The sequence below is a fragment of the Sus scrofa genome, chromosome 14, assembly GCF_054392235.1.
Source record: "Sus scrofa isolate SSC_HxYL_T2T_F1_AM1 chromosome 14, Sscrofa_HxYL_maternal_Yorkshire_Landrace_v2.0, whole genome shotgun sequence".
NCBI classification, from domain to species: Eukaryota; Metazoa; Chordata; class Mammalia; order Artiodactyla; family Suidae; genus Sus; species Sus scrofa.
The window spans coordinates 88,450,369-88,466,552 of record NC_139396.1 but is presented as its reverse complement, the minus strand read 5'-3'; the positions used below and the strand labels follow the sequence as shown (position 1 = coordinate 88,466,552).

The 16,184-nt window shown below is 40.5% G+C and overlaps 2 protein-coding genes across 2 annotated transcripts in view; both read right to left on the bottom strand.

The window, feature by feature from the left end:
• The window catches only part of ZNF365 (zinc finger protein 365), an 831,894-nt gene that overhangs the window by 407,154 nt on the left and 408,556 nt on the right, over nt 1-16,184 (bottom strand). The window lies entirely within an intron of this gene.
• ADO (2-aminoethanethiol dioxygenase) lies at nt 2,325-6,698 on the bottom strand. The gene has a single exon (XM_005671024.4). The coding sequence runs from the start codon at nt 6,342-6,344 to the stop codon at nt 5,532-5,534; it is 813 nt and encodes a 270-aa protein (XP_005671081.1). The 5' UTR covers nt 6,345-6,698; the 3' UTR covers nt 2,325-5,531.

Below are 16,184 nucleotides of genomic sequence, written 5' to 3'. Positions count from 1 at the left end.
CTTACAAACAAGTGCCCACTCGGAGACTATACATTTGCGGCTGCTTTCAGAACCCTGACCAGGGCCAGGAACTCAAGACGAGATGTGGCTTTGTGGAAAGTGTGGTGGCGTGGTCAAGCTGGAAATGACTTTCAGGTTCCAGGATTAGTCTCATGACCACAGAAAACTTTTTGAAAAGTGTTATCGCCTCTTCAGATCAAAAATGCCCTCAGACACTGCCAATGACAGCATTAATGGGGTGCCAAAGGAATTACCCCCAGACTCATTTCTCTCCAGCCTTGTCTCTCCAATTACGCCTTTTGGGAAGGATCATTATTCTGCCATATATTTGGTGGGTCTATCAAAATACCCAGCTTTCTAGCTTAGATGTATACTAGCCTTAAGAAAAAATCTCAAAGACAGTCTGAATCAAACAGGCAATTATGGTCCTCCATGGCACTAGATAATGGTTTGCAAAAAAATACTCTATCGGCGTTATTTTACTGCAAGCCTTTTGTAGTGATTTTAAAATATAAATCCATGCCCCCTCAAAATAGTTATCTACTTACCGTACAAGGCAGACTGTCCTTGAGAAGTTACTTTTACTATAAAATTGGGCCTAAGAATTACTTGCATTCACTGCTTCTGGATCCTTACACAAGTGTAACATGTTGAAGCACCCACTGTTGAGCTACACCATCTGAAAATCCTGTCACCTGTTTGTCCTTTGCCACTGTTACGTGGCCAGTGATAGATGACCTGTATCTTCGAACAGCAGACAGTGACAGTCACTTCTGGCAACTACTTTTTGCCCTTAACAGCACTAGAATTTGAAATCTAGCTTAAGACAGTAACTAAGCCTCTTATTACTCTCCATCCTTTTCAAGAATGCACAATACCTCTTTCTTTAACTACTTAATAGAAGTTTCTAAACTCCGGTGTCAGATTGTTCGAGTGATGGGTATTATTCTATTAGATTCATATTCCCTAGCTTGTCAGCATATTATCATCCTTAATTGGCCAATTTTGTTAAAGGAACATGCATAAAACAATGCCACATTTCGATAATTATGTTTTAATGATACTACCCTACCAAAATGTCATTAAAATACAGTGCACCTAAGTTTTATGTGCTCTATAATTGCCTCACCAAATTTCAATTTCAGAGCATCTTCAATCAAGATAACTATTTACAAAGCAACAGACTAAAAAGTCTCTCTTTTTAAAAAAGGATAAGATGAGGAGTTCCATGTGGGACAGTGGGATAAGGATCCAGCATCGTCACTACAGCAGCTCAGGTAGCTGCAGGTTCAATTCCTGGCCCACAAACTTCCACATGCTACAGATAAGGGAAAAAAAAATCTTAAAAAGGATAATATGAAATACATTTTGATGATAGTCAAATCAGTTACATAATCACTCTCACCTTGATGTGGGCTTGGTGAAGTGGTAGAACACACAAACCATAAGAATACACTGGTGTTTTTTGCAGAGCCAACCTTGTGGGTTTTCTCCTTGATTGCAACATGTTAGGTCAGATTTTATTTTCTGCTTGAAATATTCGGGGTGCTTATCACAAGTGTCTCATTTTTTTACTTTGTTCAAGACATAAAGCATATAAAGCTAAGTCTGCTTTCTTTTAGCCAATCTGCTTTATTACATATTATTGATGTTTCAGCTGTTACTGGGAATTCTTATTTTAATAAAATTCTGGAGAGTAATTCCTTAAAGGTCACAATACGTTTGAGATGGTTCAGTGCATATTAAAAAATGGTTTATCAATTCTAAATAAGTTTTCCAATTATTCATAAACCAGGCTATTTAATTTCAATATCCTAAAATTTGGGCAAACTGTTTGGTATTTATTGAAAATGGCTGCAGTGATTTTTAACAGTCCAATACAATTTTTTTTTGGGGGGGGGGAAGAATGGTATCATCACAAACTACAATTAAACACATTTTATAGAAAAAGGAAAGACAAGAAAATATTGAAGTCCAGATTCTATCCTACATGGATGAAAGTATTTTTGTTTTCTTGCATTAGCTTTATTTCCCTAGGATAAATTTAAAGGAACTTGTTTTGTTGTTGCAGCAAAATAATATGATTACATGTGAAATAATTTCAGATGTGTTTTCAATGAGGCTGTTCTGAAGATCACTCTCAAGGAAATAAACTATTAATTTTAAGTTTATATTATTACTTGGACTTTAGAATCTCCAGAAGGCCCCCAGTTTTTAGCACAACATAATCTTATCATATAGATTGCGAATCTTTAACAGTAATTAAATATATCTTAATATTTTCCTTTTCCATTTTCCAATAATCAAATAAGATTACCTCTACACAATTTCAAACATTCCTTTATTTTCCATAAGTACACTGATTTTAATCCAGAAATGTAAATATCCCTGGATCAGAAGATTCAGCAACTATATGGAACTCAACAAATGATTTCCTTCTTTGACACACATTGCAGGGTTATGATCAATGGTCAGTTTCTGTTTGAAACCTGAAGTCCTGAATTCAGAACACTGGAGTTACAGGAGTGGCACTGCTCTCAGGTTAGAGTTGAATAGCAATGGGCAGAGCCCTGAATTAAAGATATATTGCTTCTTCCTTGAGCAGTAGAGCTAGAGCACAAGATTCCAAGTCATTTGTAATAGATGAGTGATGAGAGTCCTCCTGAGATGCCTACAGAAAGGCACCTACAAGGCGACAATGCAGAAGAAGTAATAAAAGGTGTGCATTTGGGAAGAAGTTAAGGGCTGTTAGGGTTAAGAGGCCAGAAAACCCATTCCTGCTGACAAACGCACATTACTTTCACCGTTTTTCATTGATAAACAGCAGTTGGTATAAACTCAATCCATGTAAATCAGGCTTAATAAAAAATCAATTCCCATTAAAATAGTAGGTAGATACACAATACTCTCCAGTGATATAACCCAGAGAATTAAAAAACTTTAGGAGTATTAGACAACTTTTCACCATGAGAGGCAATTATTGCATTTGTTACTCAACAGCAAAGTTAAGTGGTTAGTATCATTGTGCTCACTAGTCTCCGTAGGAGAAGACAATCTTTTCCCACAGTTGTCACCCATATTGCAGGAATATCTGGAAACACAACAGCAGCAAACAAAGTCATGTCTAACAGTTTATGCAGAAAGGTGCAAAGATTTTCTGCACCACGTTTTGTCTTTGTAATAACAGTGGCTCACTAAAACAAGTTAATTTTGTTTTTACCACTAATTGACTCAGAACTCGTTAGTGAACAAAAAGATTCACTGTTCTTATTGAACTAAATTAAACAGATATTGCTGTTTTGGCCTGTGATGATTTCAGTTAGTCTTTTGAAAAGCACCTTAGTCTTTTTCATTCAATTTGCTTGTACGTGAGGACTTCAAAATTTTTCACAATAAAGTTTGGAAAAACAATTCCTCCTTTATTACTGTCCTACTGCCAGAATGAATTTTTGTAGGTAATTTACTCCAGGTTGTATTATTATACATCACTATCAACAATCGTGACAAGTTAGTCAACTTTTTGCTACAATGCAATTCCAAACAGGTAGATATGTGATTGATAATCACACACATTCATCACTGTGGTTTGAAAAAAACCCATTTTGTGAAAAATTTTAAATTTTTTAAAAATAAAAGCATTATTCGCATATTGAAAATTTAATTTCAAACTGAATGGCATGAGGAACTGCCTCAAACTGCCCCTAAGGTATATATTAAACCGCACCAAAATATGACACTACCATAAAACAATTTTAGCAAACCTGGAAGAAATGTATTATGCCTATGTCAAATTTTAAAACAGAATGGATAGCATGTTTCATTTTGTTTTTTTTTATAAAATTTTTAAGAATTTGCCTTTTCATTCTATTTTTAAATTTGGGAACAAATATTCCTTCACTCTAGGCCTCTGTAACCCCGTATGCAAAAAGAGGCAAAGGCACATACACTTCCTTACAGGGTCAACACTTTCCACCAATAGCAAATCTCCCTTTATTAGAGATATTAGAACTCAATTGCCACATGGGCAAGTCAATCAAGAGGGCTTAGACGACAGCTGGGAAAATTTTAATGTTTATTTCTACAGTTTGTTTTTATTAAAAGTTTTGTGAAAAAAGGAATCCTATAAATAGTAAAAAGGGAGAAACAAGAGTGCTCCATGGCCTGAAGCAAATGGTGTCAATACACTGTAAACAAGGTAAAGCTGCTCAGCCTATTAAAAGGACAAAAATAAAACTAGTCACAAATAGCACAACAGTTCAAGAAATTGGGAGTGGGAACTGTTTCGTCTCAAGTTCTGGTACTTGAAAATGGCCAGCAGTAGAGCTAATTCTCTAGTTTTAATCATCTGTGCCTTTTCTCTTTCTGCAGAAAATCCACCATAGATGAAGCAAGCACTGGCTCTGCTATTTGAGGGAAAGGATTCTGAGAACACTGCCACCAACAACACAGTCAGAACCACCAGCCCTCTGTCGAGCTCCTGAGAGAATCTCAGTCATCAACATTTTCCCCTACTTTTGCAGGAAAATACTGGAAGTAAATAAGGGCACAGAATTCAACAGCTGGCTACGGGTGTTTTACATTCAGTTGTTTGGAAGCATACAGATTCAGCTCCTCTGAATCTTCTGTTTAGAAAATAGAGAATTACCCTAATACTTCTTAAAGTACATTAAGACAAAAAAAAAAAAAAGTCACTTGAGGATAATATAGTTTTTGCATTAAAAGTGAATCTGCAACAAGGAATCTGCTCAACTCAGAGACCTGGAGACTGATGGGGAAGATAAGCTCTAAGTGATCATTTGTCACTGAGATATGAAGGTGCTGAATTTCTTAGTAGATGCTGCCGGAGTAAACCGGGTGTGGTTACTGGACAAGGGGAGGAAGAAAATAAATCTTGACCTCTATATGCATAGTTATTTTTGGAGGTTAATCCCCCAACTCCAGTAAAACGGATTTAATTTTCACAATGAATTAATTACGCCGGACAGCTCACTTTAAATAGTAGCTCATCTCTTTAAACCTAGTTTTTACCCATGACTTGAACTAAAAACAATTCAAACCACTGGGTCATGCAGTCATTACGTTAGAACTGTAACAGTAAGGAGTAAAAGGGTGTAAGGACGTAAGTGGAACACAAACCCTATTTACCCAAAGAGGGGGCGGAGAAAACTATTTAGTGTATTTTGTATACGATGGGGTAAAGAAAATTTTCATTATGGCTTTAGGATGGAAGCGCTGCAGATAAGTCCCCTGCCCCCCGCCCCCCTTCAAAACCCGGGTGGCAGTGACAGAGCCGGGAAACCAGGAAACAACCTAGCTTCCCCGCCTATCCCGCCCCCATAACCGTGCCGGGTGGCTGCAGTCCAGTCGCCTGCGCTTCCCCAGGCTCCTGAGGAAGCGGCTACAGCCAGTTCCAGTAGATCCAACGCTCATGCCTGGGGGTAGGAAGAGAGCCCTTATGGTGGTCGCAGCCAGCCAGGCCCAGATCTGAGTAGGGCGTGTCTTCGGCCCACCATTCCCGGGCGCCGGCGGCTTCAAGGGAAGACCCTGGGACCTGGATAGGGCTCCCCCTCGCACCAAAAGTCATCGGCCTGCGGGGTCTCCAGAAGCCACACCTCTCGGGGCAGGTCACAGGCCGAGTCGGAGGCCTCTTTGGCCCTGACAGGCTCCAGCACCCGGTAATAGTGACAGTCCCGGCCGTCGTCCGGGTCGTAGGGCGGGGCCAGGATATCCAAGAAGGCGGCAGGCCCATCCACAGCGTCGATCTGGTGCAGGTTGTCCCGGTGCGGCGTGAGGACGCAGGGACCGCTGGCCTCAGTGTACTCGGCCCGCGAGCGCAGCACTCCCGGCCGCACCGCGTCCCGCTCCCGGGCCAGCAGCGGCGGTTCGAACTGCTGCTCTGGTGGCGGGGCCCGCGGCCGTTGCCCGCTGCCTGCCTCCAGCTTGTCCATGCAGCTGATGCGCACGGTGCCATAGAGCACCTTGAGCATGCCATGCATGCCAGGGTGGTCGTGGAGCGGGATGGATGTGCCGCTCTTAAGCAAGAACACGCCGAGGCTGAAGCCGTCAGTCTCGTAGATGTGCATATAGGTGACGGGCGGCAGGTTGGGTGGCAACGGCTGCAGCGTGGCCTTGCGCGGGGAGATGTTCAGGTCCTCTGCGCGGACCTGTGTCAGCAGGCTCTTCAGCTTGCTCAGGTTCTCCGGGAAGCCCTGCGGCACAGGCGCCTCAGGGCCTGGCGCCGCGCCGCGATCGGAAGAGCTGCGGCCGCCCCCGCTGCCCCGGAAGGTGAGGCATGCCTGGCGGGCGATCCGTTGGATCAGGGAGGCCATGTTGTCTCGGGGCATGCTCTGCTGTTCCTCCGCATGCCGAGGCCGGCCCCCTCCGCCCCCAGCTTTCCTTCGCCCCTTGCGGTCCCCGGCGGCCGCCACGGCTGCCCGCAGCTCCGCGCGAGGCAGAAGGCCCCGCAACTCCCGGCCAGTCGGGCGCGCGGCACTACAGCCGCCTACCCCAGCAGCCACACGCCCGCAACGGCCGGACGCGCCCGCCTTGCGCCCCCTTTGAGCGCGCACGCGCACGGCCCACACCCAGCACTCACGCTCCGGGAGCAGGTACCGGCCGCGCAGACGGTCTTGGGCTTTGCCTTACGCCCGAAGCTCCATTCATGCGGCCCGCACCTACGGCGGTAGCCAGGCGGACCTGGTGCCTTGCAGAGCATCCTGGGACTTGTAGTCCGATATTCCGCATGCGCTCTGAGAGAGTTCTCTTTGTCAGCTGGAAAAAGGACGGATTAGATTTGTTGGTGTTAAGAGCTACCTTCATTACGGTTCCATGGTGTTTGCTGTTTGAAGAAAAAGTTGGGGTATAAGAGAAGTAGCCAGTTCACTACATCTCCCAGCATTCCCCAGCAGGTTGGGGTGACGCACTTCCGGCAGCTGGCCTGTTGTGTGGTGAAGGCTCTTGGCCGCCTCAAGGAACAGGGCAAGAGGGTCGTTAACCTTCTGGCGCCGCCCGGGCCTGGTCAATCAACCAAGGTCGCTTTCCTGTGGCCTTAGCCCTGGGAAGGAGGCTGTTGGGTTAACTTTAGCTCCTTGTGGCCGCTCAGGCAGCTCTGTCTGCCACGGGATTACGGAACCGCACTTTTGCGATTTTCCAAGTTTCTTAGGAGATCAGAGTGTCGAGCTGTTCCTGGTAATCAGCACAGTTATTTTACACAGCCGTCCCCAGCTGTTGTTTGCATTGGGGTCTGATGACGCTGCTTTTCTGATTACAGAGCACGGCAGTTTTTTTGCTAGAACTTGAGAGGCCATTTGCTGCGGTCACTGAGTCCCTGTACTAATGGTTCTCAAACGTTAGTTTGCCTAAGAAGCACCTGGTTAGAGGAGGAGGGAGCGTTTTAAAAATGCAGATTCCTGGTCTTCATCCAGAGATTATTTTGAGGCATCCTGTGAGAAACAAGTGTTGTGCGAGAATCAGGCAAGCTCTTGAACTTAACCTTACCCTGAGTTTAAAGTCCTTTTGGATTTCCAAAGCTAAACATTGGTTTCTTGTTCATTTTGTAATTAGAGTGGTTCAGTAAAGTCTCTCTAGTTAAAAAAGGAATGCTTTTTATTTATAATTTTTTTTTTTTTTAAAGTGGGCTTCCTAACGTATCTAATGAGTGTTCACTCTAAGGCAGGCATTGTGTTCCCATCCGTTATCTAATGAATATTATACTAATCCTCACAGCAACTCTCAAGAGGTAAACATTATTATTCCCAGTTTTCAGATGAATAAGTAAGTTTCTAGGGGGTAGTAAATAACCGATATAGATAGCCTAATCAACGTTTTACCAAAACTAGCAGCTCAAATTGGTGTTAAAAGCATTAAATAAGGAGTTAGAATATTGTTTTTTCAGCCCACGGTCCTACTTTACAAGTTGTCCGTCTTTAGGAGACCCTTTCCTTTTAGGTCCTCAGTTTATTCACTTGTATAATGGAGTAGAGTAGCAGTCATTCTGGACTTGCTTACTCATCAGAAGCCCCTGGGAGCTTTATAAAAATAAAGATTTGGAAGTGAAACCCAAGAGATTCTGATTCATACGAACTGGTGTGAAGCCCAGAACTTTTATTTTTAAGATGCTCTTTAAGTTATTCTTAATTGTCAGCCAGGTTAGAGAACCACTGCTAGATCTGTGAACAGTGAACCAGTTCTTAATATTTGGTAATTTTTTTTTTTTTGTCTTTTTAGTGCCGCATCCGCGACATATGGAAGTTCCCAGGCTAGGGGTCTAATTGGAGCTGTAGCCTCCTGCTGCTACAGGCACAGCCACAGCAATGCCAGATCCCAGCTGTGTCTGCAGCCTACACCAGAGCTCAGGGCAATGCCAGATCCTTAACCCACTGAGCGAGGCCAGAGATTGAACCTGCATCCTCATGGAGTCTAGTCAAATTTGCTAACCACTGAGACACTACGGGAAAATCCAATATTTGATAATTTTGATTGAGAGGGTGATTATTTGTTTTAGAAAAGGACTCTTAAGATTTATATATTTTCAGAGGTTCCCAGGCTGTTGGTAAGGTACGTAAATGTACTGTCAAAGTTCACCACATAGTGAAATCCCATGCGATCTTTTTCTAAAGTGAGGAATATTTAAATTAAGAGGAAAATGCATCATTTAAAAATCTGGATTTTTATTTATTGACTTTATTAAGTATAATTAGTGGTGGTATAGACTCAATAGATCAGACTTTAGTAACATACAGTTGTGTTTGATTTCCAGATCTCTTATTGCCTAGTAGTTGTCTGTACTTATTTAACTGAAGGTCATCTATAAAATGGGATATTATGAGGCGTTTCTACCCAGGTGCAGTGGGTTAAGAATCCGACTACAGACATTTGGATTGCTGCAGATGTGCAGGTTCGATCCCCAGTCCCCTGTGCAGTGTTAAAAGATCTGGCATTGCTGCAGCGGCCACATAGGTTGCAGCTGTGGTTCAGATTCAATCCCTGGCCCACAGATCTTCCATATGCTGTGCGTGCGGCCAATAAATTTAAAAATGCAAATAAAGGGATATTATGAGACATATGTAAAATGCTGATGATAGTATCTAGGACGTAGTAGCTGTTGCATAATAATAGCTATTATAATTTGAAAATTGTTAAAAGCTGTAAAGACCAATGAATTTAAATAATATTTAGCAAATATTGAAATGGGATTTGACTTGTCCTGAGAATTAGCTTCAAGGTAGAGATTTTTTTGAAAGATTATTTTTACTGGTTAACCTGATAATACCTTCCCTCAGTCCTTGCTATTCATTGTTTGGCCAAAGAGTTCAGAGTTTCCTAGACTGCCTTTATCACAATCGCCTGGGGATATTTGTTGAACATGCCTATTCTCAGATCATCTCAAGATCTGCATCTGAATTTTTTTGCACAGTAAAGTTTTTAGGAACTGCTGAGTGTCTACAGGGGCATGTGGTACTTTTTTTAGGTCACAGTCAGGCTACCTCTGATTTCTTTTTGAAACTATCTTTAAGAGCATTCTATTAGATGAGATGGATCCTAAGGGCTTTTGCCCTTAAGAAGTGTTATAACTTGGCCTTCTGCCCCATTGCCAGTAGGGCTGAGTGGGTTTCTATTACCGTTAATGTCATTCCTTTTAAGTTCCTTGTGCTGTTTGCCTTTTGTGTTGCAGTAAGCAGAATGAAGACCAAAAAACATTCAGAAAACAGAACAGAAATAGAGAAGCGCTAGAAATACCAGACAGAATCAAGATTTGGGAAAAGTTTGGGATAGATGGAATCTATCATTCGATAAATAGTGAGTATTTGTTGAGTACCAAGCATTGTTCTAGGCTTTGGGGATTCGGTTAGGAATATCAGAATTCCCAAGGAATTTACCTGCAAGTGTGTGTGTGTGTGTGCGCGTGTGTGTGTATTTTGGTGGTGGAGGTTACACAGTACAAATAAGTGAGCAACATAATTTCACACAGAGATTAGTTTAAAAAGACAAAATAAGATGATATTTGTGTATGTGTGTGGGAGGTGTTACAGAGTTGTCAGGAGTGACCAGAAGATAACATTTGAACTTCTACTTATTGTTAAGGAGTCAGCCATGGGAAAATCTGGGATCAGAGCATTCTAAAACCAGGAAAATAGCCCTAACAATATTAAACAGAACATTGGATGCTATGACTTTGACCAGGTGGAAAAGAGCTTGGTATAACTGGGAACAAGAATGAAGGCTGGTGGGTTTAGACTACATAGTGACCTTCAGAGTGCTGGAGGGAGATGAAGTTGGGGAGGTAGGCAAGGGCCTTTTAAGTAGGCCTTATAGACCTTGGTTTGGAGGTTTTAGGGAGTTGAGGGCCATGGTAGGGAGTTGGATTTTATTTTAAGGGTAGTGAGAAGCTTTCAGAGGGCACTGGGCAGGAGAATGACTTGATCTGTTTTACATTTTTCAGACATTGGTGGTGGTGGGAATATAACAACATAGAAACCCCAGTTGAAAGCAGTAATCTAGAGAAAAGAAAACTAAAGTGTCAGGATTAGGAATCTACTTTGTAGCTGACAGGGCTTACTGATGAGCTATTGCTCTGGCAATCTATTTCTTAAAGTGTATTCTCTCCATATATTCTTGTTCATGATCTGACAGCTGTGTGGTGATAGGTAAGTCTGATAAAGCTTAAATCTCAGCTCCTTCCCACATGGAACTATTAAATTTAGGAACTAAGGAAGCACACAGAAGTATGAGTAAAATTGAGGTTTTTTTCTTTTCTTTTTTTAACAGTTCCCTAATTAATCAGGAAGCAAGAATTGGAAGAGCCCCCAGTGCGTGTGCGTGCATGCACGCGCGCGCACACACACACACACACACACACACACATCTCTTCTTAATTCTACCTGCTCATTTAGATGATCTCTTTATTCTTTGGGAACTCAGCTTGTATTTTGTCTTTTATCCTTCTTCCTCTGGCCCTTTTCTTTATGAGGACTTATTTTCTTTAATTCACAGGATAGATCATCTTCTGACTTTTTCTCAAATCATTTTTCAGAATTAACTTTGTCCATCTTTTTTTGTCACACTTGGACCCAGTCACAAGAGCAGAAAAGTACTGACATTCTCAAATGCTCAGAGGTCCTAGCCCACAGTTGTTTGTTTTTTTAAAGTGGGTAGGACGATGTCTTTTTTTCCCAGTAGCTCTTGCCACTATACTCCTTTATCTGTCTTTTAATTTAGTATAGAACATGGTGAATAAATTGATAATTTTTTTCTACTTTTAGACTAAGTTATAATTAATTATATTTGAAATATTTGAGGTTTATATTGTAGCTTTCCTTTGAGTTTTTAAGAAATTATAGCATATATTTCTTTGTTCATTGTCATAAGTGGATGCTGAGTGGTAAGAAAAAAATAAATAGTCCTGAAGGCATGAAAAACTGGTTCTAGGCATGGCAAACATGTATTTTCTTCTCATTTATCTAAAATTATTACACCATAACTCTTAGCTCTGTCCATCTCCACTAAGATCTTATAAACTCTGCTCTACTCTGATTTAACTTCATGTGGTTATATGAAATCAAATCACTTTGGTACATGGGGTGTTCAGTTAAATATGCTAAGCTCAGGAATTTGTAGTGTTCAGCTTAGACTTTTAAGTGTTCACATTGTGCCGATAAATTGCAGAGGTCATGTTGTATTGTGTGATACAGCTTTGTTTTCTAAATGTGTGGTTCTACTGATGTATGTAGGGTAGGGATGGAGGAGTTAAACTGATTTCTTTTTGTCTTCCTTGCCAGTGTCTTTTTTCACACAATGGGAGGCAATGGAGAAAGAAATTAAAAATTAGGAGCATGTGGGGGGAGGTGGAGGGGGAAGGAAAAAAGCTGTGACTTTCTTTCATAAGTCAGTAGTGAAGAGCAGTTTTTGCTCTGCTCGGTCTGAAGCACTGACAGAGGCCAGATATCACCATTTTTGGAGGTGATTTAAAATTATAACACACCCCCTTACCCATTTGATATTGCATAGATTTTCCTCTTCTCCTTTAAGCAGTGCAATTACTATGAGACCCAAAATAGTTTTGAACTGTAAATTAAATCTAAACAGCCTTTACCTCTCTTAATTAACTACCCCCCTTTCATGCTTCTTGTTTTTTTCCCCCCTTTTTTTCCCCTCTAAGAAGACATGAGCTATCTCCACCTCCTCCGCTTCCCCATCTGTCCTTTTCCTCTTGGCTGAAAGAGATTTTTCTTTATATTTATTTTAATTAATGGATTTGAATCACAAGTGGTGAAACAGTTGATGTTCATCTTCAAGAGGCAGAGAAAGGGAAAATCATCCTCTTTAACTTGGCAGAAAAGAACTGGATGTTCATTGTTGGTGCCTGCCTGAAAAATGACTGCCAAAGGGACAGGGAATAGTTCAAAGTTCATTGTCCTTGCACGGAACAGATGCCATAGCCTAGAATCGAGGGAAGTGAAGATGGGAAAACTTTTCATAATGAAATTGTACTTTCTTAGGGGATGCTTAATAAATATTGCTTGATGGTTTATGGTCTGTTTATTTAGGATCAGATTCTCTAGGACAAAATAGTGGGATGCAATTTAATTTCTTGAACATTCTGATTAATAAAATCCACCATGAGTTTATCATCTTTTCCTTTTCATTTAGGCAAGGCAAACAATAACTTGTTTTTTTAACCTGGTCCCTTGAGTTTTCACCTTAGAATATACCCTGGGACATTTGACTGACTTGAAATAAATAAGGACACTATTCCATGTGTTTCTTTGGAGGAGTAAAATGCTATTTATCAAAGCCTTCTTTTGAAAATAAGCAAACAAACCAAAAACCTTGTCCAACTTGATGCTCTGTTACAGCATTTAGAGAAAGCCTGAGAAATGACAGAATAATTTGAAAGTGCAAAGCAGGAATCAAGGAAGAAAGAACAATAGTTTGGCAGAATACCAGTTCTACTCCTGGTTCTAACAACCCAATGTGTAACTTTGGGTAAGTCATTTCTCTTCTTGGAACCTTAGTTCCCCTATTTGTAAAATGAATAATTTAGATCATTTACTGCTTTCCTTCTAGCTTAAAAAAAAAATAAAGAAAAAACTGGAGTTCCCATTGTGACTCAGGGGGTTAAGAACCTGACATAGTGTTCGTGAAGATTCAGGTTTGATTCCTGACTTTGCTCAGTGGGTTAAGGATATGGTGTTGCCGCAAATTTTGTCATAGGTCAGAGATGCTGCTTCAATCCACTGTTGCTGTGGCTGTGATATAGGGCAGCAGCTGCAGCTCTGATTTGACCCCTAGCCTGGGAACTGGGTACTTCCATATGCTGCAGGTGTGGCTTTAAAAAACAAAATGAAACAAAAAAACCCCCAAAACTTATAAATTTTAAAAATTACATGAAATTGGAGTTCCCGTTGTGGCGCAGTGGTTAACGAATCTGACTAGGAACTGTGAGGTTGCGGGTTTGATCCCTGGCCTTGCTCAGTGGGTTAAGGATCCGGTGTTGCCATGAGCTGTGGTGTAGGTGGCAGAATCGGTTTGAATCCTGCATTGCTGTGGCTCTGGCGTAGGCTGGCAGCTACAGCTCCAATTTGACCTCTAGCCTGGGAACCTCCATATGCCGCAGGAGCGGTCCAAGAAAATGGCAAAAAGACAAAAAAAAAAAATTATATGAAATTAAGTAATATAATTTTGTCCTGTGAAATGCTACAGAGCATCACAAATGGCACTTTTAAAATGTATTTTAAAAAATAACATCTGAAAGGAACGCTCAGTGACATGCATACAAGTGATATTTGATTTCCCCTTTGTGCCTGTGTTGTCTACATAATGCAGATTATATTGACAGTTCCTGAATATAAATCATTGAATAAAATGAGCAAGAGCTCTTGTTTAAAATAAGGTTAACTCTTGTTATTAAGTTTCCATAGTATTTTTAAAGGAAAACATTTTTTTTTTTTTCATTCTAAGGATAAATGATGCAACAAGGGGGCCAAGTATTGCTATTGGGAAAAGCAAAACATGGCTTGTGGGTTAACTACACATTTCAACTGGACCTGCTGAGGTAATTGACAACCAGCATCACAGCTCTAGAAATTCCTCTAAGGCAGCAGAGCTTTAGTTTAATTAGGTAATTAGTCCTGGTCAGCCTATAATGAATGCACAAGCAATTAGCAATGAATTTGGGCTGCTAAAACCTATTTTTCCTCTTTTGTGTTCCTTTGCTTTCATTAACAACTAACTACGGAACAATTTATATCTTCACACTAACAATCAACTTGTTATCATCAAACTCTTTGCAAGCGATAAAGCAATGAAACCTGAAGTTGGTTGCACAACATTAAGTGATTATGTTAAGTAATGCCATTTATTTGCCTAGCCATCCTGTGGTTCTATTATGTCAAACAATTAGGGCTTTTAAAAGAAGTGGGCACTCCTTGAATTTGATGATTGCTTTATTTGTCAAACCCAAGCAACTGGCAAGAGATGTACCTCAGTTTGGAGTTCTTTCTCAGTGGCTTTCAGCAAACTTGGGTAAGAGGGAACAGTTCTATAAATCTACCAAAAGACCCTCAAAAAAGAGTTTTTTTTGTTTTTGTTTTTGTTTTTTTTTTTTTGCGGCTTGAAGATTTGTATATTTGGAAGGGCTTGAGATAGAATTCAGTAAATGAAAGCCCTCATTTGACCATCTTTTCCTGTTTGGGAACAGCCTGTCAGTCTCATGGTTGACAGAAGGAATCATTATGGTTTTCCTCACATTCCTCCACTCTAAGTCTTTCCCATCCAAAATGGCAGAAAAGAAAAGGAAGAAGGTAGGGGAGTGACAAAGGGAGGAGAGGGAGCCTTCAGATGGGGGAGAGCAGAAGTTGCCAAAGATGTGGAGGTCATGTTCGAACATAAGACTTATTGTTACCAAGTGTTAATGTCAAGAAGACATTTGTGTTGTTCTGATTCTGTAAACTGAAACGTTTCATTACATTTCAATCAGATGTGGAATTTGAAAAATGGTCATGTTAAATTTTTATGGGCATGTTGTACATCTACGAAGAGATATGAATTGCCATGTCAGGAACCAGTCTGATTCCATGGAATTTATAGACTCCTAGTATACAGAATATTCTTATAAAAATGCTGTTCTATTTATTAATAATCTGATAAGATTCGGGGGAATTAAATCCAATGTTAGTAAATTAGTAAGCCAGTTAATAGCAGTTTAGGAATTAATTGAAAAGTATATTGCTTACTATTTAAGCAGAATTAAAAATGTATAAACAGACTTTTTCTTCTGATTGGAACGTGAGCATTGGCTTTTAATTTCTTATCTTGAGGCTTCCCATCTGGCCGGTCTTGGAAATATTTTTTCCCCCAGCAATAACTAGCAATTAGAGTTTCAGAAATGCCAATTTTAATCAAAACTCTTATTTCCAAAATAGAAAAACTTTCGTGAACTATATAAAGCCTCTTCGTTTTATTCAATTGACTGTTTTGAAAAAGTAATTTAAATAATTCATAACCAGAATTAAGATGTTCCAGAAATGCTGAGAAAATTGTGCAGATCCTTCCAAATTATGGTCATTTTCACTCTTACCATGGGCATAGTAGTTTCACTGGCATTAATGTTTTTATCATTCAGATACCAATTTTATAGCAGTTAGCTCATGTAATGCTTTGGGTTTGCTCATGTAAAGTTGGGTTTCTCAACTTTAGCATCACTGACATTTTGAATTGAGTAATTCTTTGTTGTGGGGGCTGTCCTGTGCATTGTGGGATGCTTAGCAGCATCCCTTGTCTCTACCCACTAAAAGACAGTAGCACCAGTTGCCCTCCACCTAACTCCATTGTGATAACCATAAATATCTCCAGATATTGACAAGAGTCCCCATGGTGGGGAATAAAATTACCCCTGGTTGATAATGAATAATATAGAATAAGACCTTGACAATGTTTTCCTTTAAAAGATTTCAACATTTAAAAAATTAAGTGTATTGAATTTGGATGTCTAGATAGTTTTTTGTAGGTGAAATCTTAAATGGAGATAGAACACATGAGTCAGAGCCTTGCTGATCTCCAGTTTGGAGTGGTTTTGCCGGGGGAAACTGGCAGAACACTTCTGCTCCCCAAATTTCATTTGACTTTTCCTTAAATGGCCGTAGGGTTGGAAGTTTGCATTCTTAGAAATTTGTTTTTTTCCGTCA